Source organism: Bufo bufo, chromosome 1 (genome assembly GCF_905171765.1).
Source record: "Bufo bufo chromosome 1, aBufBuf1.1, whole genome shotgun sequence".
Taxonomy (NCBI): domain Eukaryota; kingdom Metazoa; phylum Chordata; class Amphibia; order Anura; family Bufonidae; genus Bufo; species Bufo bufo.
In genome coordinates this window covers 314,135,222-314,150,887 of record NC_053389.1, presented here as the reverse complement: position 1 = coordinate 314,150,887, position 15,666 = coordinate 314,135,222, and the positions used below count along the sequence as shown (strand labels likewise).

The 15,666-nt window shown below is 42.0% G+C and overlaps 1 protein-coding gene across 3 annotated transcripts in view; it reads right to left on the bottom strand.

Annotated features, from left to right (window-relative positions):
- FCHSD1 (FCH and double SH3 domains 1) overlaps nucleotides 1–15,666 on the bottom strand; it is a 149,246-nt gene that overhangs the window by 50,382 nt on the left and 83,198 nt on the right. For all 3 annotated transcript variants that reach the window (XM_040441139.1, XM_040441146.1, XM_040441151.1), the window contains exon 11: nucleotides 11,006–11,125. In XM_040441139.1, the coding sequence (XP_040297073.1) occupies nucleotides 11,006–11,125 (120 nt within the window). The remainder of the gene's footprint in view (nucleotides 1–11,005; nucleotides 11,126–15,666) is intronic.

The following is a 15,666-nucleotide window of genomic DNA, read 5'->3' as shown; positions in this document are numbered from 1 at the left end:
GATAATGGGGGAATAACACACACCTGGCCATGGAACAGATGAGAAGCCAATTGTCCCATTACTTTTGGTCCCTTAACAAGTGGGAGGCACATATGCAAACTGTTGTAATTCTTACACCGTTCACCTGATTTGGATGTAAATACCCTCAAATTAAAGCTGACAGTATGCAGTTAAAGCACATCTTGTTCGTTTCATTTCAAATCCATTGTGGTTGTGTATAGAGCCACAAATTTTAGAATTGTGTCGGTGTCCCAATATTTATGGACCTGACTGTAAATTGTAACAAGCCAACTTATAACTCTTAACTTAGGTGAAAAAGATGAGAGTCAACTGAGAGGCTCAGTGTCACATGGAGAAGGAAAGGGACAGAGAAAAGAGTTGGTCACCAGAAATTTCTATCCCTCCTGCCCTCCTTAGTATATAGTAAAAGGGAAAGTTGAAGCATAAGGAGGAAAGGAAAGACTGTGAACATAAGAATGTATAGAGAAGGACACTGTTCTCGGTGTGTGAGATCTTCGTAGGATCAGTACATTCCGGACTCCCAAGAACCCCTAATGCCTGAGTTGGAGCAGCTTTTTAATTTTTTTTTCCAAGTGTCCTCTTTATCTTGTACAGCTTTCTTCGCCTTGGGGGATTTGGTCTTATGAACTACTTGCCAGTCCATGTTCTTTGCTAAGATGCGTAGAGGTCCATCTTGGGCTACTGGTAGCCAGTGTTCAATTTTAATAGGTTATATGCCTAATCTCTCCCAGACCTCCGCAAGGTCTGCTTGTGATCTGATTGTGATCTGTCGGACATCTTTGATTGTGGCTAGTCGGAAAGGAAAGAGCCAGCGTACCGGGAGCTTGTGAGCTCCGAGTGCTTTGGTGAGTGGTTTTAGTAACCTCCGTTTAGCCAAGGTACTCGGGGCTAGATCATGAAACACTTGGATTTTAGCATCTTTATATGTTAATTCCTTAGCGGATCTGGCTGCTTGCAATAGTGCCGCCATGTTTAGGAAATTCAAGAGGCCACATATAACATCCCTTGGTGGATTTCCCGGCGGGGCACTGGCCTCAAAGCTCTATGGGCCCTCTCTACTACAATGGCGCTTGCTCTTTTTGGGCCTACTAGTGTGGAGAACATAGTTGTTACCGCTTCGGGAAGCATGTTTGCTGTAATTTCCACTGGAATGCCCCTAAAGTGAACGTTCTTCCGCATGCTCTTGTTCTATTGATCTTCTAATTGTAAGAAGGCCATATTTAAGTGCGTTTGGTGTGAGAGCAGGGCCTCTTGCATGTACTCACTGTGATAGATAACTTGATGTTGTGTGTCCTATAGCGCTGCAACTCTCTGACCCACTTGCTTTATTTCAGTTTTAATGTCTGCAATGTCTCTTTGTAGAGGCGACAGAGCCTTTTATAAGACTTTTTTGAAAAAGCACAAGAGAGTGGCAATTCCTCTGTTTTACCCAGCCCTTCCAACATAGTGCAGGAGCTCTCACCATCAGATTCATTTCCCGCCACTGATGTTTTCGCGGCACTCAGCGGCATCTTGCTTCTGTTTGCCGGAGAGGATTCTTAAGGTATTTATTTATGTCCGATTGCCCCTTATCATTTATTGGTGTATTCTGGCGAATCTCCGTTCTGTCTCAGGTTGTTTTCACCATTTTCTGTGCTGTATAAGCTCGTCAGTGCGATGCAAGCAGCAGCGTTAGTGAGGAGCTCTGAGATCAAGCTGCCATCATAGCGGTATGGCTAGCACCCCCCTGATTTTCCATTTTAATAATTTTTTTTCCCGCTAACAAAGCAAGGATTAACAGCCAAACAAAACTCAATATTTATTTATATTTATTTATATATTATTGATTCTGTAGTTTACAAAAAGTTACCCAATTTTAGAAACTATGGGATAAGGTGGCAGTTTTGTTGGTACTATTTTAGGGTACATGTGATTTTAGTTTGCTCTATATTACACTTTTTGTGAGGCAGGGTAACACAAAAGAGCTGTTTTGGCACAGTTTTTATTTTTTGTTTTTTTTACAATGTTCATCTGACAGGTTAGATCATGTGGTATTTTTATAGAGCAGGTTGTTAGGGGCGCGACAATACCAAATAAGACAACTTTTTTTGGTTGTTTGTTTTAGTTTTACATAATAAAGTTTTTAGTGTCTCCATATTCTGAAAGCCATAGTTTTTTTGTCTTATGTAGGGGCTAATTTTTTTCAGTAGGAGATGATGATTTGATTGGTACTATTTTAGGGTGCATATGACTTTTTGATCGCTTGGTATTACTCTTTTTGTGATGTAAGGTGATAAAAAAAAAATCTTTTTTTCTTTTTACGGTGCTCACCTGAGGGGTTAGTTCATGTGATATTTTTATACAGCAGGTTCTTACGGACACAGTGATACCTAATATGTATACTTTTCTTTATTTATTTAAGTTTTAAACAATAACAGCATTTTTGAAACCAAAAAAATATATCATGTTTTAGTGTGTCCATACTCTGAAGCCATTTTTTTTTTTTTTTTTTTTGGGAGATTGTCCTAGGTAGGGTCTCATTTTTTGTGGGATGAAATTATGGTTTGATTGGTATCATTTTGGGGTGCGTATGACTTTTTGATCGCTTGGTATTACACTTTTTGTGATGCAAGGTTTTTTTTACACCGTTTTTTTTTTTACGGTGTTCACCTTAGTGGTTAGATTATGTGATATTTTTATACAGCAGGTTCTTACGGATGCGGCGATACCCAATATGTATACTTTTAAATTTATTTAAGTTTTACACAATAACAGCATTTTTTAAACAAACAAAAATCATGTTTTAGTGTCTCCATATTCTGAGAGCCATATTTTTTTATAATTTTTGGGTGATTGTCTTAGGTAGGGTCTCATTTTTTGCAGGTTTTTATTTATTTATTAAGGAAAGAGCCAGCGTACTGGAAGCTTGTGAGCTCTGAGTGCTTCGGTGAGTGGTTTTAGTAACCTCCGTTTAGCCAAGGTACTCGGGGCTAGATTTTGAAACACTTGGATTTTAGCATCTTTATATGTTAATTCCTTAGCGGATCTGGCTGCCTGCAATAGTGCCGCCGTGTTTAGAAAATTCAAGAGGCCACATATTACATCCCTTGGTGGATGTCCCGGCGGGGGCACTGGCCTCAAAGCTCTATGGGCCCTCTCTACTACAATGGCGCTTGCTCTTTCTGGGCCTACTAGTGTGGAGAAGATAGTTGTTACCGCTTGGGGAAGCATGTCTGCTGTAATTTCCACTGGAATGCCCCTAAGGTGAGCGTTCTTCCGCCTGCTCCTGTTCTATTGATCTTCTAATTGTAAGTAGGCCATATTTAAGTGCGTTTGGTGTGAGAGCAGGGCCAGTATGCAGCTTTGACCGCGGCATACAAGAGGTTAATATGCCGGCATCTGTGTCTTCATCGATGCCGGCGTATGTAGCAGGGACCCGGCTGTCAGTGACTACCGGGTCCCTGCCGCTGATCGGGCGGGCGCAGCTCCTGCACTCGCCCGATCAGACTGCTGTACATGTAGGTCCCTGGTCCTTATGTCACGTCCAGCTGTGACGTACATGTACGGCAAGGGTCCTTAAGGGGCTAATTCCCAGGATTAGAATGAAAGTTGGTGTTTAGTCAAAGATGTCCTTCTCGCGAATGGACAGAAAGGCATTAATAAAAATGGTCTTATTACCACAGCTGTTATATTTGCTAGTACAGAGTCCAGGATGGATAGAGGATAAAATCTTTACAATTATTGAGATACTGATGGATCAACTCATTTGGGGAAGGAAACGTGTATGAATTAAAAATAAATATCTGTGTAGACCAGCAAAGCAAGGTTGTTTTTTGCATTGATATGTTTTTATTTTGGCCTTGCAGTTCATTGCTTGTTGGAAGAATCATATTATAAACGCATTGATAAGTAAAGGTACTAGATCTTGTAGAGATATATTCTCTCTATTGGAATCGGGACAATTAAAACATGACTCGTCTGTTAAATGTTCGATTAGTAAACTATTAATGAAGATGATATATAGAAACATTTTGGGTCATTAGATGCTCTCCTGTCAGTGATAATTACGTGATTAAAGAGTTTAATAAATTACAGGGTTATAAGTTTGAAAGCTCTTGTCGATTTTTTTTTTTTGCCACTTATTTAAGGAATTTATTCCGTCTAATGAACTGCAGAAGGATTAGGGCCTATGTAGTAATATTTCAGGCACCACCAATTGTATAGTGTATAAAGGCGAGGCGGATAAGTCGATATTTATAGTGGATACACATAAGGGTATTGAATTAATATGAGTTTTTAGCCGAGGAAGAAGATGATTGCACATATAAATATATTATTGTATTATTTTCGGAAGAGGCAACTCATGTACCGTATTTTTCGGAGTCCGAATGCTAATGACTGCTTCCATTATGGAAGCGGTCATCAGTATGTGGGAGGCATTGGGAGCGGTAAGGGAAGCTCTACGCTGCTCTACTCACCCTTCCTCGTCTTCTTCCGGGCCCCACTCTGCGTTGTAGTGCGGATGTAGTGCATGTAGGCGTGCACTATGACCTGACGCTGTACAACGTCAGGTCATGGTGCAGCACAAGCCGCAAGAAGACCAGGGAGCAGTGAGTGAGTGGCAGCGCCATCCGGAGCAAGTGAGGTAAGTTTATTTATACTTTTAACATCTGATCTGAGGTCTGACAGGGGTCTGATTTGAGGCTGATGGAGGTCTAACGTGAGGCAGATGATGGGTCTGATCTGAAGCTGATGGAGGTTGGTGGGTCTGATCTGAGGCTGATGGAGCTTGGGGGTCTGATGGAGTTTGGCGATCTGACTTTGGGGCCTGATTTGAGGTCTAATGAAAAATATTTGTTTTCTCATTTTCCTCCTCCAAATCCTGGGTGTGTCTGATAGTCCGAGAAATATGGTAAGTTGTTTAAAATGGGTAAGGGATATGGGGACGATTGAACAGGATCAATGGAGGAATATTAATACAAATACTGGTAGAGCATCATTTAATAGTAATCATAAGATTTCACGATCTGATTTACTTTATAGACTGTATTACTCACAAGCATGGTTGAGAAGTAGGCAAGAGACTCAATTTATTCAATGCTTTGGCCAAGAGTTTGACATATTGCATATGTTATGGAAATGTCTGTGAGTAAATAGGTATTGGCAATGAATATTTCTGAATATAGACAAGAAAACAGGATGAAGTATTCCTTTTACTGTAGAATTAGGTATTCTGAAATGAATGCTGGGACTGGTGTGTAAGAAAGAAAAGGAATATGTGGTTGGTAGGACCTTATTTCTTGTTAGATTAGCTCCACTTAGAAAATGGATGTAGACACAAACACCGCTCTTCTCTGAATGGGAAAGAACAGTAAAAGTAGTAATGGACTATGAAAAGATTTACTATAAACACATCAATCAGGAGGACAAATTGAAGAAATATTGGGGTAATTGGTGGAGAGATTGTCAGGCCCCTGATGTTCTCAGGCTGTTGTATTTAGAGGGTTCCCACCCCTATTTTTTTTTTTTCTTCCTTGTAGCTGACCGGTGGGAGGATGGGGTGGTAAAGGTATCATATGATTGTTTGGATATTTGTAATTGTTTCAATAAAGAAAAATTTTATAAAAAATTATCATAGCCACTGAGCTATTCAATAAAATGTATCCGTATAGCACCACCTGCTGTTTGTTCTTATGCTTATTTCTCTGTCCATCTTACTGAGATGGTCACACACACTTAGTTTAAATCTTCAACTGTTACCAGCCATATCCTCCGTTAAAAGCTGTGGCAGCTACAGGGAAAAAGCTACGGCAGCTACAGGGAAAAAGCTACAGCAGAAAGGACACTTCCCTGAGCTGTGATAGGGAGAGAGCTGCAGGAGAAAGGACGTGCCCCCTGAGAAAGGATACGCTCCCTGCGCTGCCAGCCTGAAATAAATCTAGCAGAACAATTGGAGAAATGAATGGGGAGATCTCTGGACCCATGTGAGGCACAGGGCTGGTTCTAGCCTCGTTATGGTTCACGCACAAGAACGCATTTTCTTTCCGTTTCTGTTCCTTTTATTTATGCGGACCGTATGCGGAACCATTCATTTCAATGGGTCCGCAAAAAAAAAACGGAAGTTACTCCATGTGCATTCCGTTTCCGTATGGCCGCATGTCGTTTCCGCAAAAAAAAAAAAAAAGAACATGTCCTATTATTGTCTGCATAACGGACAAGGATAGTACTGTTCTATTAGGGACCAGCTGTTCCGGTCCGCAAAATATGAAATCCACACTGACGTCATGTGTATTTTTTGCAGATCTGTGTTTTGCGGACCGCAAAATACATACGGTCGTGTGCATGAGCCCATATTTTACAGTGTCTGATTTTCATTCTCTATATACTTAATGCTTTAAGTGAATGAGATTGAACTGAAATACCAGACAAAGCCCAGTGGAAAAAATATATAAAAAAAAGCCTGCACTGGAAAAAGTTGATCTTTTTTCTAATTTGATCCACAACATTTTGAAATCTATGCTCATTTTATTCCGGCATATATTTTCACAACAGAAATCTCTTGCTGTAGCCTTGGATTACTGCTGTGTTTGGGATTAGTTCCATTGTCATTCAAAATAAGTGACATTCTAGAAATCTGTGTAAAAATGTTAAGATGCATGTAAATTGTATTGCAGAAACCTTGCCCACATGCATTAAATGCAGATTTTATGCAGATTTAAGCTCCTAAATCCAAGAAAATCTAACATGCTTGAAGATACCTTAAATTGTAAAAGTCTAAATGCCACCACTAGAGGTAGCTTACCGAAGACAGAGACATACAGCTCCTGGAAAAAATCCAGATCCACTTCTTTTGTCTCTATGATGTGCCATTCCTTTAATATTCCTACTAGAAGTTAGTTATGAATGAATTACTAGCTTGCAACGAAGGTCCAGATGGACGGGGGGCGGGGGGGGGGGGGGGGGGGGGGGATGGGGGGAGGTGTCAGTGATAGGTCAGTGTCACACATCCCTAACTGGTAAAACCCATCTGGACCTTCACTGCAAACTGCTAGTAATTCATTCACAATTTCTAGCAGGCATGGCACATCATAGAGTTATAAGAATAGATGCTCCAGAATTGTTATTACAAGGGGAATGTTAGTAGTTACTAAAACAGACATTTCAGGAGGGATGACAAGTCCGCAAAATCAGGAAGAAAAAATTATTACCAATCTACATTAAAAACATGCTGCAGAAGAATTACAGAATGCTAATAGTTACTGGAAACTATGACTGATTAATATAAAACCTATACTCGATAGACCATGAGTAAGGGTGAGCTATATGCCCGAAACGCGTAGCCTGTGCACTGAATCCTTTGATGTTTGGATTGTTTTCACTAGATGAAATAAAGACTGCATTTACCTGGAAATTGGATGCTGGAATACACCCTCTTCATTCATAATGGGTAGACATATGTGAACAAGTGCAGGTTATACACTGCACAGAATTAGTTCTTTCACCTAAAGTCTGCTAGTGTTAAAGAAATTCATAAAAAAGGATTTGCAGATGATTTCCGGCATTGTTGCTTTGGCTGAGTATCCAAATACATGGCCGCAGTATGATGGGAGAGAAGGAATGAGGGATACACAGCAGGCACTGCAGACATTTGGCCTTCCATGGACTGAAGCCCGCAGTCATACAAGCAGATCTGTTTTTTCTGCCATGACTTGTACTCTTAGTGGAGGGTTTTGTTTTAGCTTTCCACTGGATACTGAAATCTCCCATTGTGCTAACATGCTGGGATCACTTTTTGTGCCTCCACTAAAATATTGATGTGCTCTGCAATATATACATATATTTAGAGGACCTAACAGCAAATTTGGCATCTGTTAGTCCACCTGGGGCTGCTTTCCTGTGCCCTTGGATATCTGATCTAGAGTAACTTAGTATGCAAGGTCACAAAACCTCAGACACATTAATGGGCGATTAAGAAAAACCACGTGAAATCAATATCTGTCCTGAAACAGCATCAAGTACATCATTAAATCAAAGTACAGTTACAATAGGAATTAGAACACATACTGAAAAGAGCAGACTTTGGCCCTTAGTAGTCCTACACTAGATAGGGATGAGCGAACCCGTGGAAGTTCGGGTTCGGCCGAACTTCAGGTCAAAGTTTGGGTTCGGGACCCGAACTCAAACCTGAACCCCACTGAAGTCAACGGGGACCCGAACTTTATTTTATTATTTTCCGTTATAACATGGTTATATGGGAAAATAAGGTGATTCTTAAGACAGAAAGCAAAAAGGAAACCTTTAGAAGCATTCCGTTTTGCATTCCGTCATAATAGAAGTCTATGGGCAGCATAACGGATCTGTCCTAGTTTCCGTTATGCAGGACAGGAGTCCGAAAAGACCTGTGCATTAGAGACATCTGGTGCTGACAGGGTTAATCCACTAGTACAATATTCTTAGGTGGACACACCGGATGAGATTGTACATATGCAGCATACACAAGCTGGAAACTTCCTAACCCTCTCTCAGGCATGACCACAGAGGCCGGGGCACCAAGTTTCTTCAGGTGACAGTGAGCGGTCTCATAGTAGTACTATAGCCCCCATTATCTGCACTCCACTTACTGCAGTACTTCCTTAGGCATCATCAATGGGATGTAACAGATGATCTGCTCCTGCAGCTGTTACACCTCTCAGAGGTCATTGTACATTTTTGTATTTTGGGCAGTTTCTTAAATTAGAATATTCCTATGCTGCATGAGTTGCCCTAAGTGATGAGGTGCTAGGTGGTTAGTGAACTGAGGGAATATATGGCCCAGAATTGCCAGCATGCACTCCATGGGCAAAGAGCTGCAGTGCCTCTACATAGTCCTGGGAGAACCATCACTTTTTATTTTGGGCGTAAAAGCAACTTTTTGCTGCTGGAGGGAATTGGGCAAACTTGTCTCACTGGGTGGCATATTGCAGGTGCCAGCATGACAGACTGTTACACTCATTCAGAACTCCATAGAAAGTAGAAAGTGCTGCACTCACCTGTCTGGGTGGCAGAGGCTCCCCAGGGCTGGGGGCAGGAGAGCAGCCACAGACAGAAGAGGTGCCGCATTGAAGGGCAGAGGACCTGGGCTGACAGATGGGGCATGGGAGAGGCTGACCGGTGATGTTGCAGGGAGCTGCCAGCCTCCTCCATATCTCATAGCTCTGCAGACCCGGGATACAGCTCAGCCTCTAAAGGTTTCCCTTTTGCTCTCCGTCTTAAGAATCACCTTATTTTCCAATATAACCATGTTATAACAGAAAATAATAAAGTAATTAAAAGAAATCACCCAAACACCGAACTTCAGTGAAAAAGTCCAGGTTAGGGGACCCAAACTTGCAAGGTTCGGTACGAACCCGAACTTTGCAGTTTGGGTTCGCTCATCCCTAATATTAGACAATCGCATAAATACCACAAATCGTCTTCTTTTTCAAACTAATTGTTAATAGATGGATGGTTTTGCGGCTAAACAGTAGCGACATTATCTATAGGACAACTGAGTCAATTTGAGGTAAAATCATACATCAATGCAGTTTTCAGCCATACTGTGGCCGCACCCTGGAGCAGAGGGAGCATCAACCACAACCAGGCCCCTACTTCAGTGTCCAATCGCCTCATAAGTTATAGGAGATACAAGTAAATCTACAAAAGACATCTCATAATTTTGTATTATAGGGGTTGTTCAGGATTCATTTTTAAGGGTTTCCTCCAGTGGGAACTGTGAAGAGAGCTACACTGCTCTCTGCTACTCCATGGCTCCCGGACTGTTTTCACTGGACTTCCAGTCCCCACCTGTAATCTTTCTGCACAGAGTCACATGCAGCTGCAGCCAATGACTGGCCTCAGTGGTGACATGTTCCCAAATGTCATGTGACCCAGAAGAGATTGGCTGTAGCCAATGGGCAGCACAACACAAGGCAAGGTGGGGAACGAGAGTCTAGTGAAGACACCCAGGAGCCACATAACCCAAAAGGAACAGTACCCCATGGCCACCATGATGCACCCTCCTGAATTAATACAAAGATGTCACAAATTAAAGTAGTTATCCACAATAATGATTATCTATCCACAACATCGCATCATAAGGGTCGGACTGCTGGGGAAACCCCACAAACCCAAGAATGAGGGTTCCCCATGTCCCTTTTCTTTATAGAACAGTAGAGTGCATGTCGGTCTACGGCTCCATTCACTTAGATAGTGCTGTCATAGAAATGAATGGTGCAGGGGACCGACATGGGTCCCAGTGGTCAGACCCCACATGATCCATTACTTATAACCAATGCTGTGGATAGGTGATAAATAATTTTTGCTGGGATAGCCCCTTTAAAGGGGTTGTCCAGAATTTGACTATGCTCAGGATATGCCATCAATGTCTGATCAGTGGAAGTCCAAAACACCACACCCCCGCTAATCAGCAGTGTTAGGGTGGGTTCACACTAGGGTTATAACAGAACATAACGGAATCCATAAGACGGAAGGGCGGATCCATTTTGCTGCCCATAGACTTGCATTATGACGGAATGCAAAACGGACGCCTCCGTCCTAATAGAAGTCTATGGGAATCAAAACGGATCCGTCTGGTTCCTGTTATGCAAGACGGAAAACAAAGTCCTGTCGACAGGACTTTGTTTTCCGTCTTGCATAACGGGACCCAGACGGATCAATTATGCTTTCCCATAGACTTCTACTAGGACGGAGCAAAACGGAATGCCTCTTAAAGGCTTCCGTTTTGCATTCCATCCTATGGATTCCGTTATGTTCCGTTATAACCCTGTTATAACGGAAAGCCATAACGGACTCCATAACGCTAGTGTGAACCCACCCTTCGATAGCTTCAGAAGAAGAGCTATGTCTGGACGGAGCGGGTTGCTGCAGCACTGCTCCTAGTCACTTTGATGGAAGCAGCGCTGCAGTAATCAGTCAATATCTGGCGGTGGAGCTAAGGTAGAACAGCTGATTGGTGGTTTCTACTAACCCTTTCCGCATGTGTCTTCAGCTTGTAATCTCGTGCAGATCTACTTGTCCATCTACGTGCCTCCTTATCCAAGACATTCATTTCATCTGGCACTTTAACAAGTGTCACTAACTTACGGGTCTGTGAGACAAAGTAAAAAAAAATAAATCACATTCAAATTATTAAATAAGTTCCCAGATATAGAGTATTCAATATAGTATCTCTGTAATTTAGGACTATTATCTACAGGAATACATGAGTAGTACTGCAGATAAGGAATGGGGATCACTATAATTTATTTTCTTACTGCTCCCCGGTTCCCCCGCTTTCAGCGCTCAAAACTTCTCTAAAATAAACAGTCTGGATTGCTGTGCTGTTCTAGCATAATGGAGAGGACTCATGCGCGCAAGCACAGCAGTCCTGACAATGTATTTCAATGCAGCTCTGAGTGCTGACAGTGGTGGAACAGGGGGCAGTAGAAAAATAAAAAATTGTGATCTGGGCTCCTTATCTGGATGACTACTTATGTATTACTTTTTAAAAAAAATAGTCCAAAATTGGGGTGACAGATTCCCTTTAAATGTAATTATATTGTTATCCTTAGTTGCTGATCAAAAATCATATTATAAATAATGATTATCACATATTTTACTACATTATCTTGCATTATTAGGATAATTTTAATAAGTAAAGTAAATTTGCTTTAATTTTTCCACTTATCAAGAGAGATATAGAATAAAGCTATATATAAAGTCTAACCTTACTACTTTCTTACATCTTTTTTCAAGGCTTGCACTTTATATTTTAACCACTGGGTGTCTTGATATAACACTACACCGTGTGTAGGCGGTAATTACAAGCGTACTTAGGGTAGGGTCACAGAGAGTATTTAGAAGCAGATTCCTCTTCAGGTTCTTCAGCTAAAGCCAGAAGTAGATCCAGCCCACTTCTGGGTTTGGCTGAAAAACCTGAAGGAAAATCTGTCTCAAAACCTACAAAAAAAAACAACCAAAAAAAACTCTCCCTTAAAGTTCCTTGGGGTGGATACACTGTGGATTTTCTGCTACAAAATTGCAGAATGGCAGCAATGTGGATGAGATTCCTCAAAAACTCATGTTGTAGAAGAAAATCTGCATGGAAATGGCCCTGCAGTGAAGAGTTTAAATCCACAGCATTTGCGCATCTGAATAGGTCTTTCTACAATAGGTCTTGTAGAAATCCATGGGCTTGCCACCAAAACATCTACATCTGGAGGAAAGAAGGTTTGTACACAAACATAGAAGTGGATTCTTTACGGTAAGAGCAGTGAGACTATGGAACTCTCTCCCTGAGGAGGTGGTGATGGTGAGTTCACAAAAAAAAAGTTCAAGAAGGGCCTGGATGTATTTCTGGAATGAAATAATATTACAAGTTGGTCATTGATCCAAAGAGTTCAAATTGCCAGATTTGGAGTCGGGAAGGATTTTCCCCCCTAAAATGAGGAAAATTGGCTTAAACCTCATTAAAGTATTTTCTTCCTCTGAATCAACACTGTAGGCTGAACGGAATGGGTGAATGTCTTGTTTTTCAGCCTTAGACACTAAGTTACAAAATAATTTTTAGCTGCAAAAATCTCACAAAAAAACTGTCACGAGGCTTGTAGAAGTATCCTGAGCTGGTTGTGTACCTCGATGAGATATTATATTTTAGTACTACAGACCGCCTGCTAAAGGCAGATGGATTCTGATGGAACAGCCTGTCATCCATAAGCTTTGATGATATCATGTGGGTTCATACAAAAAAACACTGATCGCTGTGGTTCGGAGTTATTTTTTTCAACTGTAGGAAGCACCTGGTGTTTTCTTCTTTCCTTTCTGGCAAGGAGTAGTATTCCCCCCAAATTCTAAATTAATAAATGTTCCAATGCAGCAGCATCGCTGTTACACTCCTAGATGATGACAAGTCCACCATGACAAAACACTGCATGAGCAGGCAAGCCCATGACGTCACAGCAGTGCAGGAAGACCTTTACTGGATGGCCTGCTCATGTGACATTCAGAAGTAAAGAATTCAAAGGCTATATTCACATGCAGCAGAATGGGCGCAAAAATTTGTTCCATTCATCTAAATGTTTTTTTTTTTTTTTTTTACCGTATGTAATTTTGCCGTCTGAAAACTGTGGATCCGCAAGATATGGATATGGTCTGTGTTGCATCCACATTTTTTGCAGACCCACTGGGGCACATTTACTAAGGGACTTCGACTATTTTAGGTGCAAAATAGTCACAAATTCTCTTTTTTTAACCTGCACGGCTGGTTTTACGTCATATCCACCAGTTGGGCAGGACAGAGGCGGACTGTGGGCGTGACGAGGCCAGGACTAGTGCCCCGGCAAATTTACTAACATTTACACCTGGAAGCACAGGTGCACGTCTCGTCATAAATTACAGGAATCTTAAAGCAGCGCACAGGGGAATCTAAGACTGGCGTAAAAAGCTGGTCTTAGTAAATGTTCCCCACTGACCTCAATGGGTCCGTAGTCCGCATTTTGCAGCCAAGTATAGGAAATGTTCTTTATGTGCAACAGACATGCAGATGTAGAAAGCACAAGGAACACCTATGTGCTTTCCATATCTGTATGTCTGTTTTGCAAAAAGAGAGAATATGTCTGCAAAATGCAGACCACGGACCCATTGAAGTCAATGGGAGTAGTTTTCACAACATTTACGCCTGTTTTCAGGTATAAATGGGAGTATATTTGCAAGGGCAGGGAGTCCCCAACATGCCCCTGCTCCGCCCAACACGGTGCAAAACCACCCGCCTGTTGAAATAGTTGCAAGTCCCTTAATAAATGGCAAGCAATCACAGCCCAGCTATGATTTTACTGGTAAGACTTCAAGCACTCAACCGTATTTTTCATCCAGGCACTATCACCATTTTTTGTGGATTACACGTTGACCAATTCATTTCTACAGGCCATGCTCACAACTGTTTTTACTATGGATCCATGTGGCCATTCCGCAAATTATAGAGAAGATCCTATTCTTGTCTGCATTCCAGATAAGAATAATCCTTTCTATTGATGGGAGTGAAAAGATACAGAATCCATATTTTGGAGATCCGGTGTTTGCGGACCAAAATACAAACATGGCCGTGTGCATGAGACTTAATGCTTAACCATGGTGCCATGGCCAACATCCCAGTTTGTCCTCTATACTAAATGTTATACATGACTGTCACACAGGGCTGACCACATCACGTTAAGGTCTCATGCACATGACCGTATGCATTTTGCAGTTCACAAATTGCGGATCTGAAAAACATTGATACAGGCCGTGTGCATCCCGTATTTTTTTCCCAGTGTCGTGGAACGGATGTACAGATGCAGACAGCACATGGTGTGGTCTCCACATCATTTGTGGTTCCATTGAAATGAATGGGTCCGCATCTAATCCGCAAAAAAATGCTGATAGGGATGCAGACTAAAAACATTGGAGGAGATTTATCAAACTGGTGTAAGGTAGAACCGGCTTAGTTGCCCATAGCAACCAATCAGATTCTACCTTTCATTTTCCAAAGGAGCTCTGAAAAATTTAAAGGTCGAATCTGATTGGTTGCTATGGGCAACTAAGCCAGTTCTGCTTTACACCAGTTTGATACATCTCCACCATAGTCGTGTGCATGAGGCTTAATATGTTCTATTACAATACTAATGTATATGAAAAATAACCACACATTGCCATGGTACATTTATTAACCCCTTAGTGTCCACCCATACGCCTTTTTACGGCGGTCACTAAGGGGCCCTAGGCTGGGCCGCCGATTTTTTACGGCGGCCCAGACTAAGGGCTGCACAGGTCCCCCGAGGAGCGGGGGCCCAGTTCTCACATATGAGCCGCGGCCCTGCTCTAACAGTCCAGACCGGCAGGAGTGCCAATCCGGGCTGTTTAACACTCATCAGCTGTCTCCCATCGGCACCCCGCAAATGTGATCGCGGGCTGCCGATGTGTGTGAAGACTGGCTGGGGTCTCGTGTAGGCCCCAGACCCGCCTTGAGTAATTTCAAGCAGGGTGCGCCTCGCTGGCACAGCCTGCTGGTCAATGTTAGAATGGCACTGACGTTAAAATGCAATGCACTATAGCAGTGATGGCGAACCTTTTACAGACCGAGTGTCCAAACTGCAACATAAACCCACTTATTTATCGCAAAGTGCCAACATGGCAATTTACCTTGAATACTACAGTCCAATATAGAATATCTTCCATGTACTTTATCCTTTATCTACAATAGCCTGCCTACATTCACTGCGCTGCCTGTGCTGTTCATGGTGCGCCCTGCGCTAATGACTGGCAGGAGAAGTGTAAGGCATATTGGTACAACATAGACGTTTTCCAGGGTGTGGGTGCCCACAGAGAGGGCTCTGAGTGCCGCCTCTGGCACCCGTGCCATAGGTTCGCCATCACTGCACTATAGGGATAATGCATTGCATTTTAAAATCAATCAAAAAGCTGTCTGTTATAGTCCCCTTGTGGGACTATTAAGTGGTGCAAAAAAAAAAATACACTTTTTTTTTTCATTGCAAATATGCTTTTCAATGAAAAAAAAAAAAAATAGCAAAAAAAAATCTCCCCCATATGTTTGGTATTGCCATGTCTGTAACAACCCAGACTACATAAACATCACATAAATTATCCTCTATGGTG